Consider the following 20,799-nt stretch of genomic DNA (forward strand, 5'->3'; position numbering starts at 1 on the left):
ATTTAAATCCTATTCATAGACTATTTGCTACATCCTGTACTTGTTCTGATCTCAAATTAAAATTTGGAGATCTAACAAATGAGCACTAATGCAAAAGCAAAATTCTGCTATGCCTGGAATCTGAAGTAAAATGCTGGAGCTTCCTTCCACACTGACCTTTCTATCTTTGGCTTGCTACAGTGCTCCAGTTAAGCTCAACACAAGCTCGAGGGCAGCACCTTATTTTTAAACCTGACACACCGTAACTTCCTAGCTAGAACATCTGAGTTCACCCTCTGCTTCATGTTCTTTTTTTTTTTCTTTTTTATTTTGCTGTGTTTGTCTGGTCTTTATCCCTTTGCATTCAAATGTTTGTTGTATAGCTTTTCACATGTTATTTAGGTGGAATCTTTATTTCTTTCTTGCTTTCTTTACCATACCCATCAGCACTGTCCTTGGTTGTTTCATTATGAAATCCTTTACAAACTTAGAAACAAGGAGCAAGCCATTCAACCTGTTGAGTTAACTCTGCCATTCAAGAAGCTAATGGCTCATCTGATTGTAACCTCATATTTGCATTACTATCTACTACTACTTCCTCTCCTCATCTCCCAATCTTAACAATAATCTATCCAGCTCTGCCTTAAAAGTACTGTGCTTCCACCACCTTGTTATTTAATCTTCCCACACTGTGGGAAATACAGTTTGTTCTTCCTGCCCCTTCCGACCGTAAGACTTAGGAGCTGAAATTAGGCCATTCGGCGCATCAAGTTTGCTCTGCCATTCAATCATGGCTGATAAGTTCTTCAACCCCATTCTCCTGCTTTCTTCCTGTAACCCTTGATCCCCTAGATAATCAAGAAACTATCTATCTCAGTCTTAAATGTACTCAATGACCTGGCCTCCACAGCCTTCTGTGGCAGTGAATTCCATAGATTCACCACTGTCTGGCTGAAGAAATTTCACCCATCTATAGCTTAACTCTTAAATTTCTACCTTTTAGTTCTGATGAAAGGGGATCTAAACCTGAACCTTGAATTTCTCTGCACAGGTGCTATGTGACCTGAGAAGTATTTTATGCTGTTTTTGTTTTGATTACCGGGAAATGATTTTCACTAATCACTGTGATGAGAAATTGGATAGACATTTTGGAAGCTCTGGTGTGAAATATTGTTGTGACTAATGGAGAAACAGAACAATGGAGTCTGGACAAGATAGGGCGTGAGCAAGAGGCTAACTTAATATGAGAGATTGATGTATGGTTGGGAGAGTAATTAGATGCATTGTTAATTAAATTATCCAGGATGAGCAAGAGTAGGGTCAGCACCGTAAGCAATTAACAATGATGAGAGTATATCAAGGCTCAGTTTTGTGTTCTGCATTGGGATAGAGAAGTGGGGAGTGGACTGTCTCTCTCTAGTCTCTCTGCTTCATGGGTCACAACATATATAGTTGTTTTACCCACTTATCAATATGACCAAATGCTTTCTCTGTAATAAACTTAGAATAAAAAGATGCATTCATCAGATTTCCTTGATAAACTCAAAACTTTTATCCTGATTACAAGACAAAAAGCTTCGGTAAAATTTCTTTTTCAGCAATGCACACATCTATTGGTTTTAATGTAGCACAATTTCTTCAACAAAGAGGAAAAGCCGGTTAATGTATATGGTTTATAACCTGAAAGAATGTTTGTCCCTCTAAATGACTCAATACGCACATACATGCACGCACACACGACACACATGTGCGCAATAAGTTATAGAGAAGAACATTTTCTATTTCAGAAATTCTTGTGTTGGAGGGGCAGCTTTGGCCAATAATGGTTATTTCTTAAAGTAAGCTGTGGAATGTTCAAATGGCTGATCTGGTGATCTAGCATGTCAAGGCACATCACTAGACATTGACAATTGAGCCTGGGGTTTTGGCAGACACTGCTTGCTCAGGAAACAATATCAAAATTTATTCCAAATATTCCATCAAGAAGAAAATCAAGTTTCACATTGAATTCTCAATGAGTATGTTCTGAAAGGCAGAGAGATGAACTAGCAAGTCTTTTCCTTTGCAGTCTTGTCCCAAACAAGGAAGGTGATGGCCTAGTGGTATTATTGCTGGACTGTTCATCTAGAGACCCAGGTAGTGTTCTGAGGATCCGGGTTTGAATCCTGTCACAGCAGATGTGTACAATTCGAATTCAATAACAATCTGGAATTTAGAGTCTAATTACAGCTGTGAATCCATTTTTGATGGTTGGAAAAACCCATTTGGTTCACTAATGGGTTTCAGGGAAGGAAATCTGCCATCCAAAGCAATATGGTTAACTCTTAACTGCCCTCTGGACAATTACGGTTGGGCAACAAATGCTGACCTAACATTGCTGCCCTGGGAATGAATGAAAAAAAAAAACTGAAAACGAAACAAGTTCCAACCAAGGCAGTCACAAAAGATACAGGCAGGTGATTTCTATCAAGTGAGCTCATCTAATTAGCTGAAGTCAGGAGACTTTTCCAAAGCCTTTTTCATTAAGGTTCCAATATGTTTTCAATTGCTTTTTCTTAAAGAAAAGTCCACAGATCTTGAAATAAATCAGTTTTTCTGCAATTCCTTCAAAACTTGAGACCTTAAAGAAACATTAAGTATGAAATTCTTGTTACTGTATCTAGCAACATGGAGACAATTGGGACTGGTACAAGTTTCCATAACATTCTTAACCCGGCGAAAGTAGTAACAAATCAGAAGCTCCCAAGATGATAGATTCAACCAAGAGGAGGAATATGACATGGTGGACCACTGTTTGGGGAAGAAACCAGGCATGGCAGTTATCCCATTGAAGGATGGAGGAGTAGAAAGCTTATGAAAATGAGACAATAGAGGTCTAAGTGTTGGAAATTATTTAAGTGACAGGATAGGTCAGGAATTTTGCCATCTGTAAACTTGAAAGTCTTGAATGGATTTCTGGAGCTGTGTTGCAGTCCCCTTTGATGCTTCAACTAGACTGATAATTGAAATTAGAGGAATTGATTGCCATGTCCAGAGACTGACTTGTTCCATTAAAGCTGAAGATTACTGTAATGCTTGTCCTCAAATTAGAGGAATCCAAGCAGAGAAGTTGTGGAACTTGCCAGAGGGTTGGGCTGCAGTTATATTGCTTGTGTCTTTGCAGCCCACCTTGATCTGGCAAAGATCCCATTTCTAACTTGTTGTGGTCAATAGTCATTTCTGTGGCAGTTCTGGTCAACCACTCTTCTAAAAGATTCTGTTAGAATCCCGTCCCTTATTGTTTAGAATGGGCAATGAACACTTCTAATTGGGTTGGTATTCCTAGTCACTCATTTTACTCATTGTTTCAATGCATTTCTTTTGTATTTTTTATTCTCCTGTCATCAATTTAGTGCTGGTCGCTGCTATGGTGCAAGGTAGATTTCTTTTTCATCAATGGAATGTGTCACGTACTCAATTCTAAATTATGTATTACAAAATTTGATTATCAAAGCAGAGAGGTTTAACCAAGAACACTCAACATTGTCAACGTATTTCTACTGTTACTCAAAGGCTGACTTCGCTATTTGTTTTCTTTTATTCTTCAGTTTTGTTCACTCTTCAATTAGATCTGTTTGTTTTCCTGTTTGTACTGAAAATACAATACCTAACTCATTCATTATTCTTGCTTTTCTTTCACCCTCTGCTTTATAAAAGTTTGTAAGAATTAAAAGGTCTCAGTTCATCAGAGGCCCAGAACACATCAAAGTCATGTTTTGACACTGCTGGCCGCTTAATTATTAGGTCAGTGATGAGAGATTCGATGCTCATGTTGCCCTCCAGTGTGTATCAGATCTTAATAACAAAAGAGATTCAAGATTAGAGTAATACATCATGGACACAGGCCCTTTGGCCCAAACTGGTCCATGCTGACCATGCTGCCCACTCAGCTAGTTCCAATTGCTGACATTTGGTACATATCTGCCTCAACCACTTCGTCTGGCAGGTCATTCCATATGTGCACCATTCTCTGCTTGAAGAAGTTGCCCCTCAGGTCCTCCTTAAATCTATCCCCTCTCACCTTAAACCTCTCTAGTTTTCAGTCCCTCATCCCTGGGGCAAAAGACTATATGCATTCATCCTATCTATGCCCCTCATGGTTTTATACATCTCAATAAGGTCACCCCTCCTGTGTTCCAAGGAATAAAGCCTTATCCTGGCCAACCTCTCCCTATAATTCAGGCCTACTAGTCCTGGCAGTGTCCTCATAAATCATCTTTGCACACTTTTCAGTTTAGCTATGTCTTTCCTGTAATGGGGTGACCAAAACTGTACACAGTACTTCCAAGTGCAATCTCACCAGTGACTTATACAGCTGTAACATAACATCCCAACTCCAATACTCAATGTCTCAACTAATGAAGGGCAACGTGCTAAAAGCCTTCTTCACCACCCTGTCCACCTGTGATGCTGCTTTCAATGAAATGTGTATCAGTACTCCTAGGTCCCTCTGTTCCACAACACTCCCCAGGACCTTACCATTTACTGCAGAAGTCCTACCTTGATTTGACTTTCCAAAGAGCAACACCTCACGTTTATCTGTATTGAATTGCATTTGCCAGTCCTCAACCCACTTCCCAATCTGATCAAGATTCTCTGTAAATTTTGATAACCTTCTTCACTATCAGCGACACCACCTAATTTTGCATCATCCACAAACTTGCTAATCATGCCTTGTACATTCACATCCAGATCACTTAAGTAAATAACAAAGGTCCCAGAACCTATGCCTGTGGCTCACGACAAGTCAGAGGCTCCAGTCTAAAAACATCCCTCAACGTTACCCACTGCTTCCTACCATTGAGCCAATTTTGAATCCAGTTAGCCAGCTCTCCCTGGATCCCATTCGACCAAACTTTCATGACAAGACTACCGTGTGGGACCTTGTCAAAGGCCTTACTAAAGTCAGTATAGACAACACCCACAGCCCTACCCTCATCCATCCTCTTGGTTGTCTCTTCAAAAAACTCCAAAAGATTTATCAGACGTGACTTCCCGTGCGCACATCCATCTTGACTATCCAAATGTTGTTTGATCCTGTCCTTCAGTATCCTCTCCAATAAGTTGCCTACCACTGATGTCAGGTTTCCTGGCTTGTCTTTGCTCCACTTCTTAAATAATGGAACAACATTAGCCACGTTCCAGTCTTCTGGAACTTCACCAGTGGCTAAAGATAAAGCAAAAATCTCTGCAAGGGCCTCTGCAATTTCTTCCCTAGCGTCCCACAACATGCGAGGATGGACTTGATCAGGCTTGGGGGATTTATCAACCTTAATGTGCTTTAAGGCTGTAAACTCCTCCTCTCTGGTAACGTGTATGCGATCCAAAATATCCCCACTTGTTTCCCTTATTTCCTTAGCATCCATGATTCTCTCAGTAAACACTGAGGAGAAATATTTATTAAAAATCTCCCCCATCTCCTGTGGCTCCACACATAGACAGCCATGCTGATCTGTAAGGGGACCTATTCTCTGCCTAGCCATCCTTTTACTCTTAATATGGCTATAGAATCTCTTGGGATTATCTTTAACCTTATCTGCCAGATCCATCTCCTACCCTGTTTTGCTCTTCTCATTTCCCTCTTAAGTATGCTGCTACACTTGATAGTCATCTAAGGATTTATTTGAGCCCAATAGCTTAAACCCATTGTATGCCGCACCTTTTTCCTGACCAGAACCTCAATATCCCTAGTCAGCCAGGACGTCCTAACTCTGCCAGCTTTTCCCTTCACCCTAAAGGGACATACTGTCCCTGGGCACTCAATATCACACTTTCAAAAGCCTTCCATTTGCCAGTTATTCCTTTTCCTTCAAACAGACTCACAGGAATTCCCTCCCTAATGGCATTGTGGGCCAACCTACAGCAGGTGGACTGCAGCAGTTCAAGAATGCAATTCACAACCACCTTTTCAAGGGCAACTAGGGATGGGCAATACATGCTGGCCAGTCAGTGGCGCCCACATGCCACAAATTAAAAAAAAAAAACCCCAGTCGACTTCTGCTAGATCCTGCCTAATGGCTCCAAAATTGGCCTTGCTCCAATTTAGCACTTGAACCTGTGGACCTGTCCTATCTTTTCTCATAACTGTTAAAACTGAGAATATTTTTATCATTGGACCCAAAGTGCTGTCTGACTGACGTTTCAGTCACTTGCCCAACCTTGTTTCCTAAGAGGAGGTCTGATGTTACTCCCTCCCGAATAGGGACCTCTACATATTGATTTTTAGGAAACTTCCTTGGACACGTTTGACAAATTCTACCCCGACTAGGCCTTTTACATCCCGGGTGGCCCAGTCAATACAGGGGAAATTAAAATCTCCAACCAACACTACTCTTATTCCTACAGATATCTGCAATCTCTCTACACAACCGCTAGTTTATGAACTTGTTTATCACTAAATTCAGTCTGTCCCTGTCTCATCCTATCTACTTAGCCTGATTTATTCACCTTTCTCTCATTCTTCTCCTATCCACCCCTGTTTCCTCCGCAAATCATTGTCCATGGATTCCCATCCCTTGACCACTTTAACCTCTACTCTCACCACCTGTCTTCCTTCCCTGACCACCACCCCTCCCCTCCCGAGGTGTTTGGTTAACTGGAACCCACTCTTCAGCTTATTGTTCACTATCTTGCAAATCTGCAGCCATAGGATTACACAGTGAAGAAGGCCTTTCAGCTCATAGTGCCTTTACTAGCTCTAAAACAATAAGAATTCGTCTCACTTTTCTGATTCTTTCCTCATAGCCCTGTAATTATTTCTTTCTCTCTTTTGAGATCCAGTTTGAAAGGTTATCGATTTTGCTGTCACAACCCTTTCAGGCAGTGCATTCTCTATCATTATTCACTTTTTTTTTAAATAATAACTAACCCCTGTTTTCAGTAACTTCTTAAATGTGTTCTCCTTTTACTGACCCTATCCACCAGTGGGAACTGTTTCCTCCGTCAAAATTGAGCTCACTATACTGTATATGCTGCTGGTTATGATAGTTACTGACTCTGAACTATTTAAGTGTGGAAAGTTACAGAGCCTGCTGCATCTAGTATTGTTGATGAAAATGACTTGTCTAACCTAAATAGTCTCTTGTAGTTAACAAGGTGGTTTATTGTATTGGACATTAGAAACTTTGAGTACCATCTCAGGATCTTATGTCCTTCAAAATTCTCAGCTGTTCTACTTACAATTACATATGACCTCATCCTTTCAGAGCTATATCTATGTCCAAAATAGTTCTCCATTAAATGCATTTACCACCATGTACACTCACTTTACAAATGAGCATTCTGGAGCTTTCACGATTCTCTACCTTCCTCCCTTCCCCCATATATCTGTTTCTGTCTCTCTCTCCATCCCTCTTTCTGTCCCTGTCTCCCCCCTCGTCTCTGCACGCCTGCCGTCACACTGATGTGCTTCTGTGTCTACATTGGGACTGAACCACAGAAATGTTACAGTTCAGAAGGAGGACATTTGGTCCGTCATACCCGTACTGGCTCTTCACAGCTTCGTTACCTACTGTCAGTCTCCTGTTTTTCCCCATACCCTAAACTATTTAAAAGATTTGGGAAGCTGAGTACTGAATATAGCATTGTACTGTAGAAAGATGCCTCAGGAAGATTCTGTAACCCTTATTGAAACAATTTGAGAAGCAAAAATGACAAGTGAGGATATCTTCTCCTTAGTCACAAAAACAACAGAGTGGTGCTCTGTTATTGGTGCTGCACATAGCCCAATGATCTACTTGAGTTTGACCTTGCCTTTTAGTAAGGTCGCTAACTTACTCATTTGGATTTATACAATGCATAGGCCTAACCTGCTCAGCCAAGACAAATTCCGTCATCCCAGAATCAGCCTAATGAACCTCTGCACTGTTTTCAGTTCAGTTATGTCCTTTTTCTTAAGGAGATATTCATAGTACTGCAGTACTTCCTTTATCACAGTAATCAACAGTGTGACCCTTCTCTGAACTGCTCCAGTGCATATGTAAACCTTAAGGATGTCAAAACTGTTCCAGTGTTGAATCTTGTCAATGCCCTGGATAGTTGTACCAAGATTCCTTTCTTTTATACTCCCTTTGCATTGGGGGCCAATATTCCATTCACCTTTGTGATTTCTTGCTGCAGCTGCGTACTAATGTTTAATGATTTATGTGCAGGGAAATGCAAATGTTTTTGTTCTGCACCATTCTGTAGCCTCTCCATTTAATGTGTTGCTTTTCTACTCTTCCAAAGTGGGTAACCTGACATAATCCCACATTTAACTTCCCTCTTCCAAATTTTGCCCACTTATTCACAGAATCCATGTCTTCCCAATTTGCTTTCCTCTTTATCTTTGTATTGTTAACAAATTTAACACTAATATACTTCATCTCTTCAACTCACTGCTGTAGATTGTGAATAATTGAAGCCTGATTCCAGGTTGCCGACCTGAAAATTAATCGGTGAGGCCATTTTTGGAGTACTGCATACAGTTCTGGATGCCCTGCTGTAGGAAGAAAATTACTAAATTTAAAGGGTGCAAAAAAGATTTACGAGGATGTTACAGCGACTCAAGGGTTTGAGTTATAAGGAGAGGCTGGATAGGCTGACCCTTTCTTTCCCTGGTGTGTAGGAGGTTGAGAGATGACCTTACTGAGGTTTATAAAATCATGAGGATCATAGATAAGGTGAATAGCAAAGGTCTTTTCCTTCAGGTAGAGGAATTCAAAAGTAGAGGACACAGTTTTAAGGTGACAGGGAAACAATTTAAAACAGACCTGAGGGGCAACTTTTTCACACAGGATGGTGCATATGTGGAATGAACTGCCAGAAGAACTAGTAGATGCAGATACAGCTACAACATTTAAAAGACATTTGGATAGGTACATGAATAGGAAAGGTTTAGAGGGATATGGACCAATTGCAGGCAAATGGAACTAGTTTAGTTTGGGAAACCTGATCAACATTGAGTTGGACTGAAGGATCTATTTCCATGCTGTATGACTTTGCTTCCAGTTGAGATCTACGGAGTTTCTCCAATACTTATTGATCTCTGGTATCTACAGTGTTTTGCTTTTATTAGCTTGCTGTTGGTCAGTTCTCTCTCCATGCTGATCTCCATGCTGATATTACCCCTAACATCGTAAACTCCTATTATAACTTTTTTGTCTCATTATTAAATGCCTTTTGGAATTCAAATATGCTATATCTACTGGTTCTCCTTTGTCTATCCTGATTAATATATCCGCACAGCCAATTTTCATTTCTACTGCAAAGTTCTAATGAACATGATCCCACATTTAAGTTTAAATAATTAATATTTACCACAGACTGCAAGGGATCCATGGATTGAGCCCTGCAGTATTTCACTGGAACAACCTTCCAATCACTCAAATCTGCCATTGACCATAATCCTTTGCTTCCTGCCACTGAGCTTATTTTTGGATCTAATTTGTCACTTTCCTTTCGAGTTTTACATTTTCACACCAGTCTTCCATGTTAGCTTTGTCGAAAGCACTGCTAAAATTTGTGATTTGTTACTTTTGCACCAACACTTACAATAATGCGTCAGCCCCATCTATTGATAATATTGTGCAACTGTGAGAAACAAATGCCGTAGAAACCAAATCCGTGAAAATACTCAATTTTCACTTAAAGTGGCAACCAAAAAGTAGCAGCAACACAATAATTCGGGAGGAAAGAGATTGGGAAGGAGAAATGTGTACTGCTGGAATCCTGAATCAGAAATTTGCAGCACAGAGGCTACTTCTTGAGCAGTTGTCCAAACAGTTTTATTCATGCATCTTGCTCCCCAAATAGTTAACCCTTCTTTAAAAGATTTCATGATTCTGATTCTGCAGTTTTTTCTCCTGTATATAAAATTTTTTAAGCCTTTTGTCTTATAAAAGTTTAGTTACTAAACAAATTATGTTTGAGCTTTTTTTAAACACCTCCCACCTTTTAAGAATAAGGGGCAGGCAGTATTTATGCCTATCTGTAATAGGGAACACCAGGAATTTGACCGTGATTTTAAAAAAGAAGTTCCCTTTCAGTTGAATTGGTGGAAAATTTGGAGATATCTTTGTCTTCCTACAGGGTAGAGATCATGGAGTTTTAAGGTTCTGAGGGGTAGACATGGCATGTCAGTGCACGGTGTCCTGTATATCGCTTATACTGCAGCTAAAGTCCTGTACTGGTCACATGGGAAGTGAAGTTGATATTGTCAAGGCACTGTAAAACAGGCCACTGTGTCCAGTCTGCTGTCCTGCTGTGATTATCTTATTACAGCAGCTGATAGTATTCTGTCTCACTTCCAACTGGGAGTCATGTAGGTGTGGAGGTTTTGAAGAATTGGTAGTGACCTCGTTATTCCCATGTACTAATGAGACCAGTGTCCAAATTTGAAAAAAAAACAGTGGTTGTCCTAGCACCAGTAGTTTTGAAGTCATTGACCACCTTAAACAAGAAAAACCATGCCTGGCGCTTGTAACGCAAATATTATTTGTCTCTTGAGTCTTACCAGGTCCTACCAGATAAATTCCATTTCGTTGCTTCAGGAATTGTGAATGAAGTTTAATATAATAAAATAGTCCACAAATAACCACAGTATAATTTTAAAAATATAATGAACACTTACTATTAATTCAGAAAAAAAGACATTCATTTCTGTTGTGCATTTCGTTATCAACAAAAGATGTCTGAAACCAAATGAAAGGCCTTTGAACTGTTACCATTGTTGTAGTAAAATTGCCAGATAATCTATTTTTGTGATGATCATGATTAATATTCCCTTACACTATGCAGAAATGTGTTGACTGGAGGGCAGGTCTTATGAGGAAAGGTCGAGGGAGTTCGGGCTTTTTTTCATTGGAGTGAAGAAGGATGAGAGGTGACTTGATAGGTGTACAAGATGATAGAGTCTATAGCCAGAGACTTTTTTCCAGGGCGGAAATGACTATTACGAGGGGGCATGATTTTAAGGTAATTGGAGGAATGTATAGGGGAGATGTCAGAGGTAGGTCCTTTACACAGAGTGGTGGGCGTGTGGAATGCGCTGCTGGCAGTGGTAGTGGAGTCAGATACATTAGGGACATTAAAGCGACTCTTGGATAGGCATGTGGAGGGTAGTAAAATGTAGGGTATGCAGGGTAGTTTAATCTTAGTAGGATAATAAGTTGGCACAACATCGTGGGCTGAAGGGCCTGTACTGTGCTGTACTGTTCTATGTTCTATGTTCTAACTGGAAAATTCCTACGCTAAACACTGCAAGGTGGATACTCACTTTGACTCTTAGGTAATTGATGCAGCACGCATTCAATTGGCTCCCACCAATTACTTCCTCCAAATTTGCACTCCATCCACCCAAGAAATTTTACCTCTTGCATTATGTTTTTTCGGAAGTGCACATGAGCCCCAATCCCAACTTCCACTGCGAAATAAATAGAAATTTGCTGCCCTTTTAAGTGCTGCAGCTCTGAGTATTATTTGCTCCAGCAAAGATCTCATGGTCCTTTGGAACAAATTAGATAAGTAGACGTTTTTCTTTTAAAAACAAACTATCTCAATAATTACTGTTGCCCAGTGTTCTGCACCTTTCTGCAAAGTTCATACTGCGCTGCTTAGATGTAATAGTGTCATAAATTAATAACAGCTTCTTGATGTTCACAGTAAAAAAAAAAAAAATAAATTGCATCTCCTCCAGTGATTGATCATTCCTTGTTCACACCCCCAATTTCCTTCATATGGACCAGCTGTAGATTACTCTGCAGCGATATGTTCACCCTGCACTGGGAACACTCCCATTGTGTAGATAGTGGTTTACCATTTCCTTTCAGTGGAATTGCTTACATTGTCATGCTGGCTTATTTTTGTTCCTTGGAAGCTCCTGTTTTTCAGGTTGCTTCTGTTGAACAGTATCTTTATATCAATGCATAAGCAAGGGTTCTGTCACAAATCTAGCCAAGTATTACCAACCAAATGGAAAGAACTTCAAGGATTTCACAGCATGTGAATTCTGATTGCAATAGTTGGACTTCATCAAAGCTAAAAGTATAAAGGAGCACAAGCAAAACTGATGAAGTCACCCATACAGTTCACATATCTTGATTTCCAGAGATACCTATAAATAATAGTTTCTCAAGAATACTGTTTTATAGATGAGGATGCAAACCACGTGAATCTCTAAAGTAAATGCTTAACAAGTCTGAGAACCTGTACCCTAACATATAAACATGCCTTTCTTTTAAAGGGTAAAGAATAAGCAGCCATTTACAACATAGTTTTTTTGCCCAAAAAACTAAACACCAGACTGCCACAAACCTTCTGACAGAATTGCATATAAACTGTGTCCCTTTACCTAATTTCATTTTTGTGGCCAGATCTCCACAATACATTGCATTTTGTTGTATTATTCCTGTTCTATTTTAAAAAGAAATCTTCAGACTGACGCACAGCAATTCACAATTCATTTCTGTCGTCATAGAATTGAATTATGCCAGCACTGCTTTCAGTGCATGATGTGAAACATTTATTTCTGGTAGTTTAGAAATCTCTCTCAACATGGTTCAAGTGAAATTGCCTTAATTATTCTTGAACTTAACTTTTAATGACATTGTTCATCATATTACTTAAATGATCAGAATAAATTAACTGTGAGGATGAGTTTTCTTATCATTTGAAATGTCATTTTGCTCACTTCACGTTGGTGGATGTGAAAAATGTAAAAACATCACCATTGCAGGGTGAATTGCATCATCAGTTGCTGCCTGTTAATTGAGAATTGATTTCTTTCTTTATTCAGTCATGGGATAAGCTGCTGCCTTTATAAAATGACTTCAAACAATGGACTTTTAACTCCATTTAATAAACAATAAGGAAATGCATATAGAACAGCATTAATTAATTATCTTCTGCCTTGTGTGGGGTACAGCATTTGCAATGGGACTGAAATGTCGATTGTTTTACTGTCTGATTTACAATAGATGGATTGCATTGACTTCCTATTATTACCAATGCATGCTGTATGTCATTGCACATTTTCTGTCTATTATACTGCTCATTTGCACTGCTTTCTATTGTATTTGAAATAAAGCATGCAGTGTTTGATTGTAGGAACACTTAAATTCATTTAGATAAATTATCAGGAGCATGAATTAGACGTGTTATAGCACTGAAGTCAGAATCCCTTATACAAAGGAAAATGTATCAAACAATGCATCATCTCCTGCCACCATGGCGATTTGCTATATTTAACCAAAGCATAAGTATCACTAGGGTTCCTTAGGACATTTCCATGTCTCTAAAGGTGCAGGTACAGTGCAGTTGATGCTGAGTGTGGCAGCAAAGATGTAGCATTATATGAAAAGGGTAGCAAGTATCCACATGATATCAATTCACAACATTTATTTCAGTTTAACATCATGAATAGTGTTCTTATCTGTTTAACATTGGAGTTTCTCCTTAATTTTGTTTGACAGATTTCCCACCCTGCCCTCCAATATGACTTGTTCTATTGCTCCCGGACCTGATGTCCTGTGTCCTGCACCACCACCACCATTTCCCCCCAACCCCGAACCTTCATTTCTCTTTTCTATCGTCGTCCATTTCTGTTGCAACTGCTGGGGCTTCAGCTGTTCTTCCACTCTGCATCTCCTTCTGTACTAATTCCTGATATAGTTCCTGGATTGGCTTCCACTCCTCCCCTTCTCTTACCTTAGCCTCTGGGTCTCTTCTGCTCCTGGTGGATTCTTCCTAAGCTGAGCTCACATTGAAGTATTGGGCTCCATCTAGTGACCAAAGTTGATTAGTGTAGATAGTTTCAGAACTTCAATCACTAACTGGAGCCTAGTCAATCTAAAAATACTGTAGATGAGTTATTTTGCATCAAGTGTGTTTTATTTTGCAAGTTATTTCAGCAGGTAATGCACAGTGCTACACCCAATGGTACAGTATTTCAACTTGTACATTTAGTTTCTCAGGGTGAGAAATGTGCAAAGGAGCCTAACCCTGATCTTCAGCATGGAAATCAAAGGTACCCTTGAAGATGTGATCCTTAGGGGCACAGCCACAATTTTTTTTGAGGACTGATTGTATGGCACAGAAACAAGTTATTTGGCATAACGAGTCCATACCAGTGTTCATACTGCACTTGTGCCTCTTCCCATCTCTCCTCCTCTAAATCTATTATCATGACTATTTATTCCCTCATGTTTATCCAACCTGCACTTAGTAATATAAGGTTCTATATAAGAAAAAGTGTTAATCTTTCAATAGAAAATGATTAAAGGATAATGTCACAAAAACTGAAATTGCTGGGAATGCTCAGCCTGACGTTTTGGGTCGAGTGACACTTCCTCACCCTTAAGTTCTGAGGAAGGATCACTCAACCCGAAACATTAACTCTGTTTTTCTCCACAGATGCTGCCAGCCCTGGTGAGCATTTCCAGCAATTTCCGTTTTTGTTTGATTTCCAGTATCCACAATTTTTTTGGTTTTTACAGGGTAATGTCATTCAACAGGTAGATAAATTAAGAGAATGCAAAAATTCAGGAGTCAGAATATGATAAATTTAAGAGGCTAACGTAAACTAAAAGGACTAGCTAACCAGGTTAGATTTTTTTATACTGCTGAAACATTGTGGAATATTTTCTGTATTGAAGGTGCTGTTTGAATTGCAAGTTATTGAGACCTTGTGCTGTAAATGTTGCCAAGTATAATGTGATATTTAACACTGTCCAGTCTTGATTCAGCAAAATAGGAAGGCTGGTTGGGGGAAGAAAGTTTGAGAGATGGGGATAACGAATTATGGGTGATAGAATCATCTGTCTGCAAAGTTATTTAAAACCAAACTGTGTATCTGATATTCCATTCTTTATCTTTCCAGGAAACAAGGCTAGGGAAGCTCATCAATGACGTACGGAAGAAAACAAAGAATGAGGAGCTTGCAAAACGCGCCAAGAAACTGCTGCGGAGTTGGCAAAAGTTGCTGGTTGAGCCAGTGGGCCAAATTGAGTCTGTACCAAGGGCACTGCCTACCTCCCCCGGCTCAGCCAATGGTGGAGCTCATGCCTACAAGATTGATTTGCCATCTTTGGCCACCAGCACTGGAGCAGGAGGACCCAAGCCCACCCTGGATCTGAAAAGCAAGAATGACGTGCACAATTCCTTCTCCCTGCTTGCTGACAAGCAGGGCAATCGGAAGAGGAAAGGGGAGCATCGGGATGGCACAAAGGGTCCACCTTCCAAAGTCCCAAAGGTTAATGAACAGCTACAGAACTCTACACCACCACCTTCCAATGGAATCCGTGGCAGTCCTGAAAATTTCCCAAGTCCTCCAGATATGACATCTACAAATATCCATACCATCCCAGGCAAAAGCAGACCAGAGCACCAGACCCCATATGAAAATGACAAACACAGCAAGATACCAGTTAATGCTGTGAAACCTCACACGAGTTCTCCAGGACTTGTAAGAAACCCAAGCACTTCCTCATTACTAAAGACTGCTATTCTCCAGCAACATGGCAAAACAGAGGACACTGGCATGCGTTATCCACCCAGTAGTCCCCGATGTCAGTCGTTCAGCCCAAGGACTCTTAAACATGAAACAACATGGAAGCCCTCCACGACATATGCACCCAAGGGCTCTGTATCCAGCCCATCTCAGAGCTTTACAGGAACATCTCAAGAAAGTTCTGATTCAGAAAAGACAACATCTCACTTAACGAAGAACAATGTTCAGGTGCCATCCCCTGTGCCTGCATTGCAGCTAGCCACAACACCACCTCAGCCAACCCAAGCAAAAAGCATGCATCCACCCGACACTGAACACCCATTGGATCGGCTGGGGCATGTATCTAATTTAGAGAATGTTGGTGAAAACCAAGTGCAGCACCATTCTGCAACAACACTACAGCAGCAGGACTCACCATATCCACCCCTCAGCCCCAATTCGTCAACTTCACATCGTGGAGAATCCTTACACAGTCATGAGTTGGAAGCAGCAATGGGAGAGTTGTCCTCCAGTGAGTGTGCCTCTTTTGGCTGTGAAAGTAAAAAGTCATCTAAGAAAAAGTACAGGTCTAGAGACTATCAGGTGAACTTAGACGGACAAGTTATTGATGAAAGTGTGAAACCTGTACGGTTGAAAGAGCGTAGAATTACATTTGACCCTGCTACAGGGCAGATCAAACCTTTGACACACAAGGATTCATCTCAGGCTGAAAGCCCAGTTCTACCTGAGCCTCATCGAACCACTGAAATTGTACAGGAACAGAGGGTTAATTTGCAAAGTACTTTAGATCAAACAAACTGGAAGGAATTATCCAAAAATGAAATTATTCAGTCATACTTATCGCGGCAAAGCTGCCTTCTTTCATCTTCGGGAGTCCAGCCACCAGGCGGTCATATTGTTGAGTTTCTACAGCATGAAAGCCACAGGTATAGCACTAGCACAGAAGTCCGTGAGGTCCACACATTAGTCCCTACTGATACTCCCTCAGAACTTCCTGGGGTCACTAGGGAGATCAGAGACTCTGATGTTCACCGAATACACCAACAACATTGGGCAGGTGTGAACGGTTGCATGGACAACCATGGAAAATGGTATGATTGGACGCAGGGCATATCTTTGGACCCTCATGGTGATCAGGGACAATTGCACATACTGCCGTACGTCTGTCTAGACTGAGTGATAATGTCCTTTTGGCGTGCTTTGAGGTTTAAAGTCAGCTGACAGCAAACAAGTGGCTCCCACTTGCTGGAAATGATCAAAAGCCTTGAGATGCAGGTTATGGTTTGAAGGTTCTGTTTCTCAGCCTATCTGTGTAGGTCCCCACCCCAAACCCCTCTCTTCTACAGTTTGCTGCTATCAGTGTTTTAATCAAAATTGCAAAGGAGGGAAAGGAGCACAAGAGAAGAGAAGGTTCCAAGGGAAATAAAAGTGAGGGGTGGTTGATTATGTCGCATAAGCAACTCACCACACAGATTATGGCAGGTCATAACCAGGGATCGTCAAGCCTGCCATAGAGTGGTTTATCAGTGGGAGAGAATCGAGGCTTATTGAAGGTTCCAGCACTTTACAGTAGGCTGGATATGGTCTTGGGGCAGGTACAGGAGCTTTATGTGGCATCAAAACACAATGAATAATGTTACTTTAAAAAGTATGCATCTATTTATTTGATTTGATTTTTTTTTTTAAAACTTTAATTTGGCCATGAGATATGTGAGACAAATGTGCAAAAACTGTAGATCTCTCTTTTATTTACATCACACATCTCTTTTTCTTCGGGACATAGTTTTAAAGTAAGAAATCATGACAGGCTGTGAACATTTGCACAGTACAACGTCATACCAAACATTCCATAGGTCTTCGCATGCTGGGAGTTACTGTCATCTTCTACTTAAGCAGGAGATAAAACCCTTGGGTATTCATAATCTAGATTTAAAAATGTTTAAAAAGAAGCTATTTTAGGAAGTCAAAGATTTGGGTTGTGCTTTTTTCTTTTCCTGCCACTAGTCAAAATTCAAACTTTAACTTTATAATTTTGTTCTTTGCTTTGCTCTCTTGCTTGAGCTCCACATTCGTTCTCACTTCTCAAAATCCCAAAGTGGAAAAAAAGGAGGGTGCTACTAGTTTGCAACTTTGTACTGTGAGGAGTTGATTTAAAAAAAAATTTCAAAAAAATTTCAAAAGGAATCTGTTTGTATGCTGGAGATATACTTGTTACCATTCCTTTAGATATTGTTTGCCTTATGGAATCCATCATTACCACAACCGCAAAAACAAGAAGCCTTAGTGAATGTACAGAAATTAGACTTCTGTGTTTCTCACAATACAGAAGGAATGACTTTGCTATTTGGTCCTTTTAAGTGGACTCGTTGTGATATAAATGTGGAAACAATAAAAAAAATTTGCACAAAACAACTGTTGCCTTTTATTCAAAAAGAAACATCTACAGTGAATTTGTTTCCCTTTTAATTGTCTGCCCAATTACACAGCTTAGAAATTAGTACAAAATCCAATGTGTTTAAGCTGTAAATGGATGATCAATTTACATTTCGTTCAGAAGTGGATTCTTCCACTGATCTCTCTTCGTGTATATTCAGCCATCGTTATGAGCACAATGGTTTGGGTTGGAGTTGCACTGCCCTTGCTCTGGTTTCAAACTCACGTACCACATCCCTCATATGTGCCCTGACCTGGGTGGTGCTGAATGACAGGCCAGGAAATTTGCAGTTTTCTTCCATAGAGGAATATTGGCAGTGAGTGCACAATTGGTCCCTGTGACCTTGAGCAATGCAGAGATATATTGAACTGAGTACCCGTTTTAATTGGTTACTCCTACTGGTAAAAGTGTATCTGTAAGTTGAGTTAGAGTCAGTCATACAGCATGGAAACAGACTCTTTTGGTCCAACTTGTCTGCACTGACTGCATATCTTAAACTGATCTAGTCCCATTGACAGCATTTGGACCATATCCAACTAAACCCTTCCTATTCCTATACCCATCCAAATGCCTTTTTAAATGTTGCAATTGTACCTGCGTCCACCATCTCTGGCAACTTGTTTCATACACACACCACTCTCTGCATGAAAATATTGTTCCTTGGGTCCCTTTTAAATCCTCCTCCTCCACCCCCCGCCACCTTAAACCTATGTCCTCTATTTTGGACTCCCCTACCCTGAGAAAAGTACCTTGGCTATTTCCTATCTTTGCATAGATGTTATTTCTCATGCTATCTACCTGTGACGCCACTTTCAAGGAACTTTTCACCTGCACCCGTAGGTCTCTTTGTTCGGCAACATTCCCCTACAATTAACTGTATATGTCCTGCCCTGGTTTGCCTTAATAAAATGCAACACCTCACCTTTATCTAAATTGAACTCCATCTGTCACTCCTCAGCCCATCTGATCAAGATCCCATTTTACTCTGAGATAACCTTCTTCACTATCTACAACACCATAATTTTGGTGTCATCTGAAACTTACTAACCATTCCTCTTATCTTTACATCCAGATCATTTATATAAATGACAAAGTGGACCCAGCACTGATCCTTGCAGCATACCTCTGGTAAGAGGCCTTCAGTCCAAAAAAACAACCCTCCACCATCATCCTCTGTCTCCTACCTTCAAGCTAATTTTATATCCAAGTGGCTGGCTCTCCCTCGATTCCATGTGATCTAACATTTCTAACCAGACCACCATGCAGAACTTTGTCGAGTACCTTGCTGAAGTCCATATAGACAACATCTACCGCTGTGTTCATCAATCATCTTTGTCAATTCGTGAAAAAACTCAATCAATTTAGTGAGACATGTTTTCCCATGCACAAAGTCATGTTGACTATCCCTCATCAATCCTTGCCTTTCCAAATGCATGAAAATCCTGTCTGTCAAATTCCCCTCCAACAACTTGCCCACCACTGATGTCAGTTGGTGTATATGGTTTCACTCCTCAGTTAAAAAGCTGACTAACCAGGTTTGTTGACAAAGGAAATTCAGGTGAACCACCAAAGACCTATTGGAAGTGTATCCTAACACGTGACATTGAGGCAGCTGGTAAATTCATGCCTATGTGAATAAAGATGTATGCTGTTTTTCTTTTTGTGACAACTTCTGTTTAAATATGTTTGAGATTTCCTGAGCTATGTATATCACCTACGGACAGGCATCTGCTCCCAGGTATCAACTGGTGCAGTTGGATATTACTGGGATGTTACATTGTCATTAAACCTTTAATAGAGAAATTGTTTCACTGATTTTTCAGAATCATGTTTGCTCTGCCTGATCACATTGTGTTGTTTTAAGTATGTAATTGTCACATCTGTAATAATGAATTCTAATGCTTTTGCCATATCAGGTGCTAGGCTAACTGGTCTATTTTCCTTTATGCCTCTCTTTTTGAATAAAGGTTTTCCATTTGCTATTTTCCAATTGACTGGGACCCTCCCAGCATTGAAAGGACTTTGGAAGATTATAGCCAATGCTGTCTGTGATGCCACCTCCTTTTAAAGATCTTAGGATGCATGCCTTTCAGCCCACTGTTTTTCCCTGGCATTCTTTCCCTGGTGGTTGTTCTAAGTTCATACTCCCTATCACCTGATTTTCAGTTATCTTTGGAAAGTGTTCTAAGTCTTCTGCTGTGAAGCAGACACAACATATCTGGTCAAAGCCTCTGCCATTTCTTTTGATTTCCATGATCAATTCCCCAGACCCACTCAAGGACCAGCCCTAGCTTTACTTACGCTGTTCAAATTGAAATACTTGTTGAAAAGCCTCCTATCTGTTATGATATTACTAGCTAGCTTTCTTTTGCCCTGCTTTCTGCCTCTCTTTTATCTTGTTAGATATTCTTTGTTGGATCATGAAGTCTGACTAAACCCCTGACTTTGTACATATCTGTAAAGATTTGTGCTGTGTTTCTTTAAATTTAATACCATCCTTAACTTTATTCAGTCATGGATAATGCATCTTCCTCAAAGTGCCTCTCCTGTCACTGGGATAGATCCTTATTGAGAATGATTAAATATCCTTAAGTCTGCCATGGCAACTGTGCTGTCTAACCTTTTTAAGCCAGCTTTACAGTTCCCATTAGCCAGCCCTGCCTTCATACCTTTACTTTGATTTAAAAACAGTAGCCATAGAGGCAAGTATCTCCTGAACATGAAAATTTATTGTAATTACTGTCACCTTTAAGGCTCCTTCACCATCAAGTTCTCAATTAATCTGGTCTCGTTATGCAATGCCAGGTCTTGCATAGACCTGAGATAACAAGGTGTAGAGCTGATTATACGCAGCAGGCCAAGC

General features: G+C 40.2%; 1 protein-coding gene across 2 annotated transcripts in view; it reads left to right on the plus strand.

Moving 5' to 3' along the window:
- The window catches only part of crsp7 (cofactor required for Sp1 transcriptional activation, subunit 7), a 119,150-nt gene extending 99,410 nt beyond the window's left edge, over positions 1–19,740 (plus strand). Inside the window, exon 3 of one of the 2 annotated variants that reach the window (XM_048614091.1) lies at positions 14,873–19,535. In XM_048614091.1, coding sequence (XP_048470048.1) covers positions 14,873–16,678 — 1,806 coding nt within the window. In that variant the 3' untranslated portion in view covers positions 16,679–19,535. Of the gene's footprint in view, positions 1–14,872 lie in introns of both variants that reach the window. The other variant, XM_048614090.1, reaches the window with a different exon arrangement.
- The last annotated feature ends 1,059 nt before the right edge of the window (positions 19,741–20,799 follow it).

This window comes from Rhincodon typus, chromosome 29, assembly GCF_021869965.1.
Source record: "Rhincodon typus isolate 14 chromosome 29, sRhiTyp1.1, whole genome shotgun sequence".
In the NCBI taxonomy this organism is placed as follows: Eukaryota; Metazoa; Chordata; class Chondrichthyes; order Orectolobiformes; family Rhincodontidae; genus Rhincodon; species Rhincodon typus.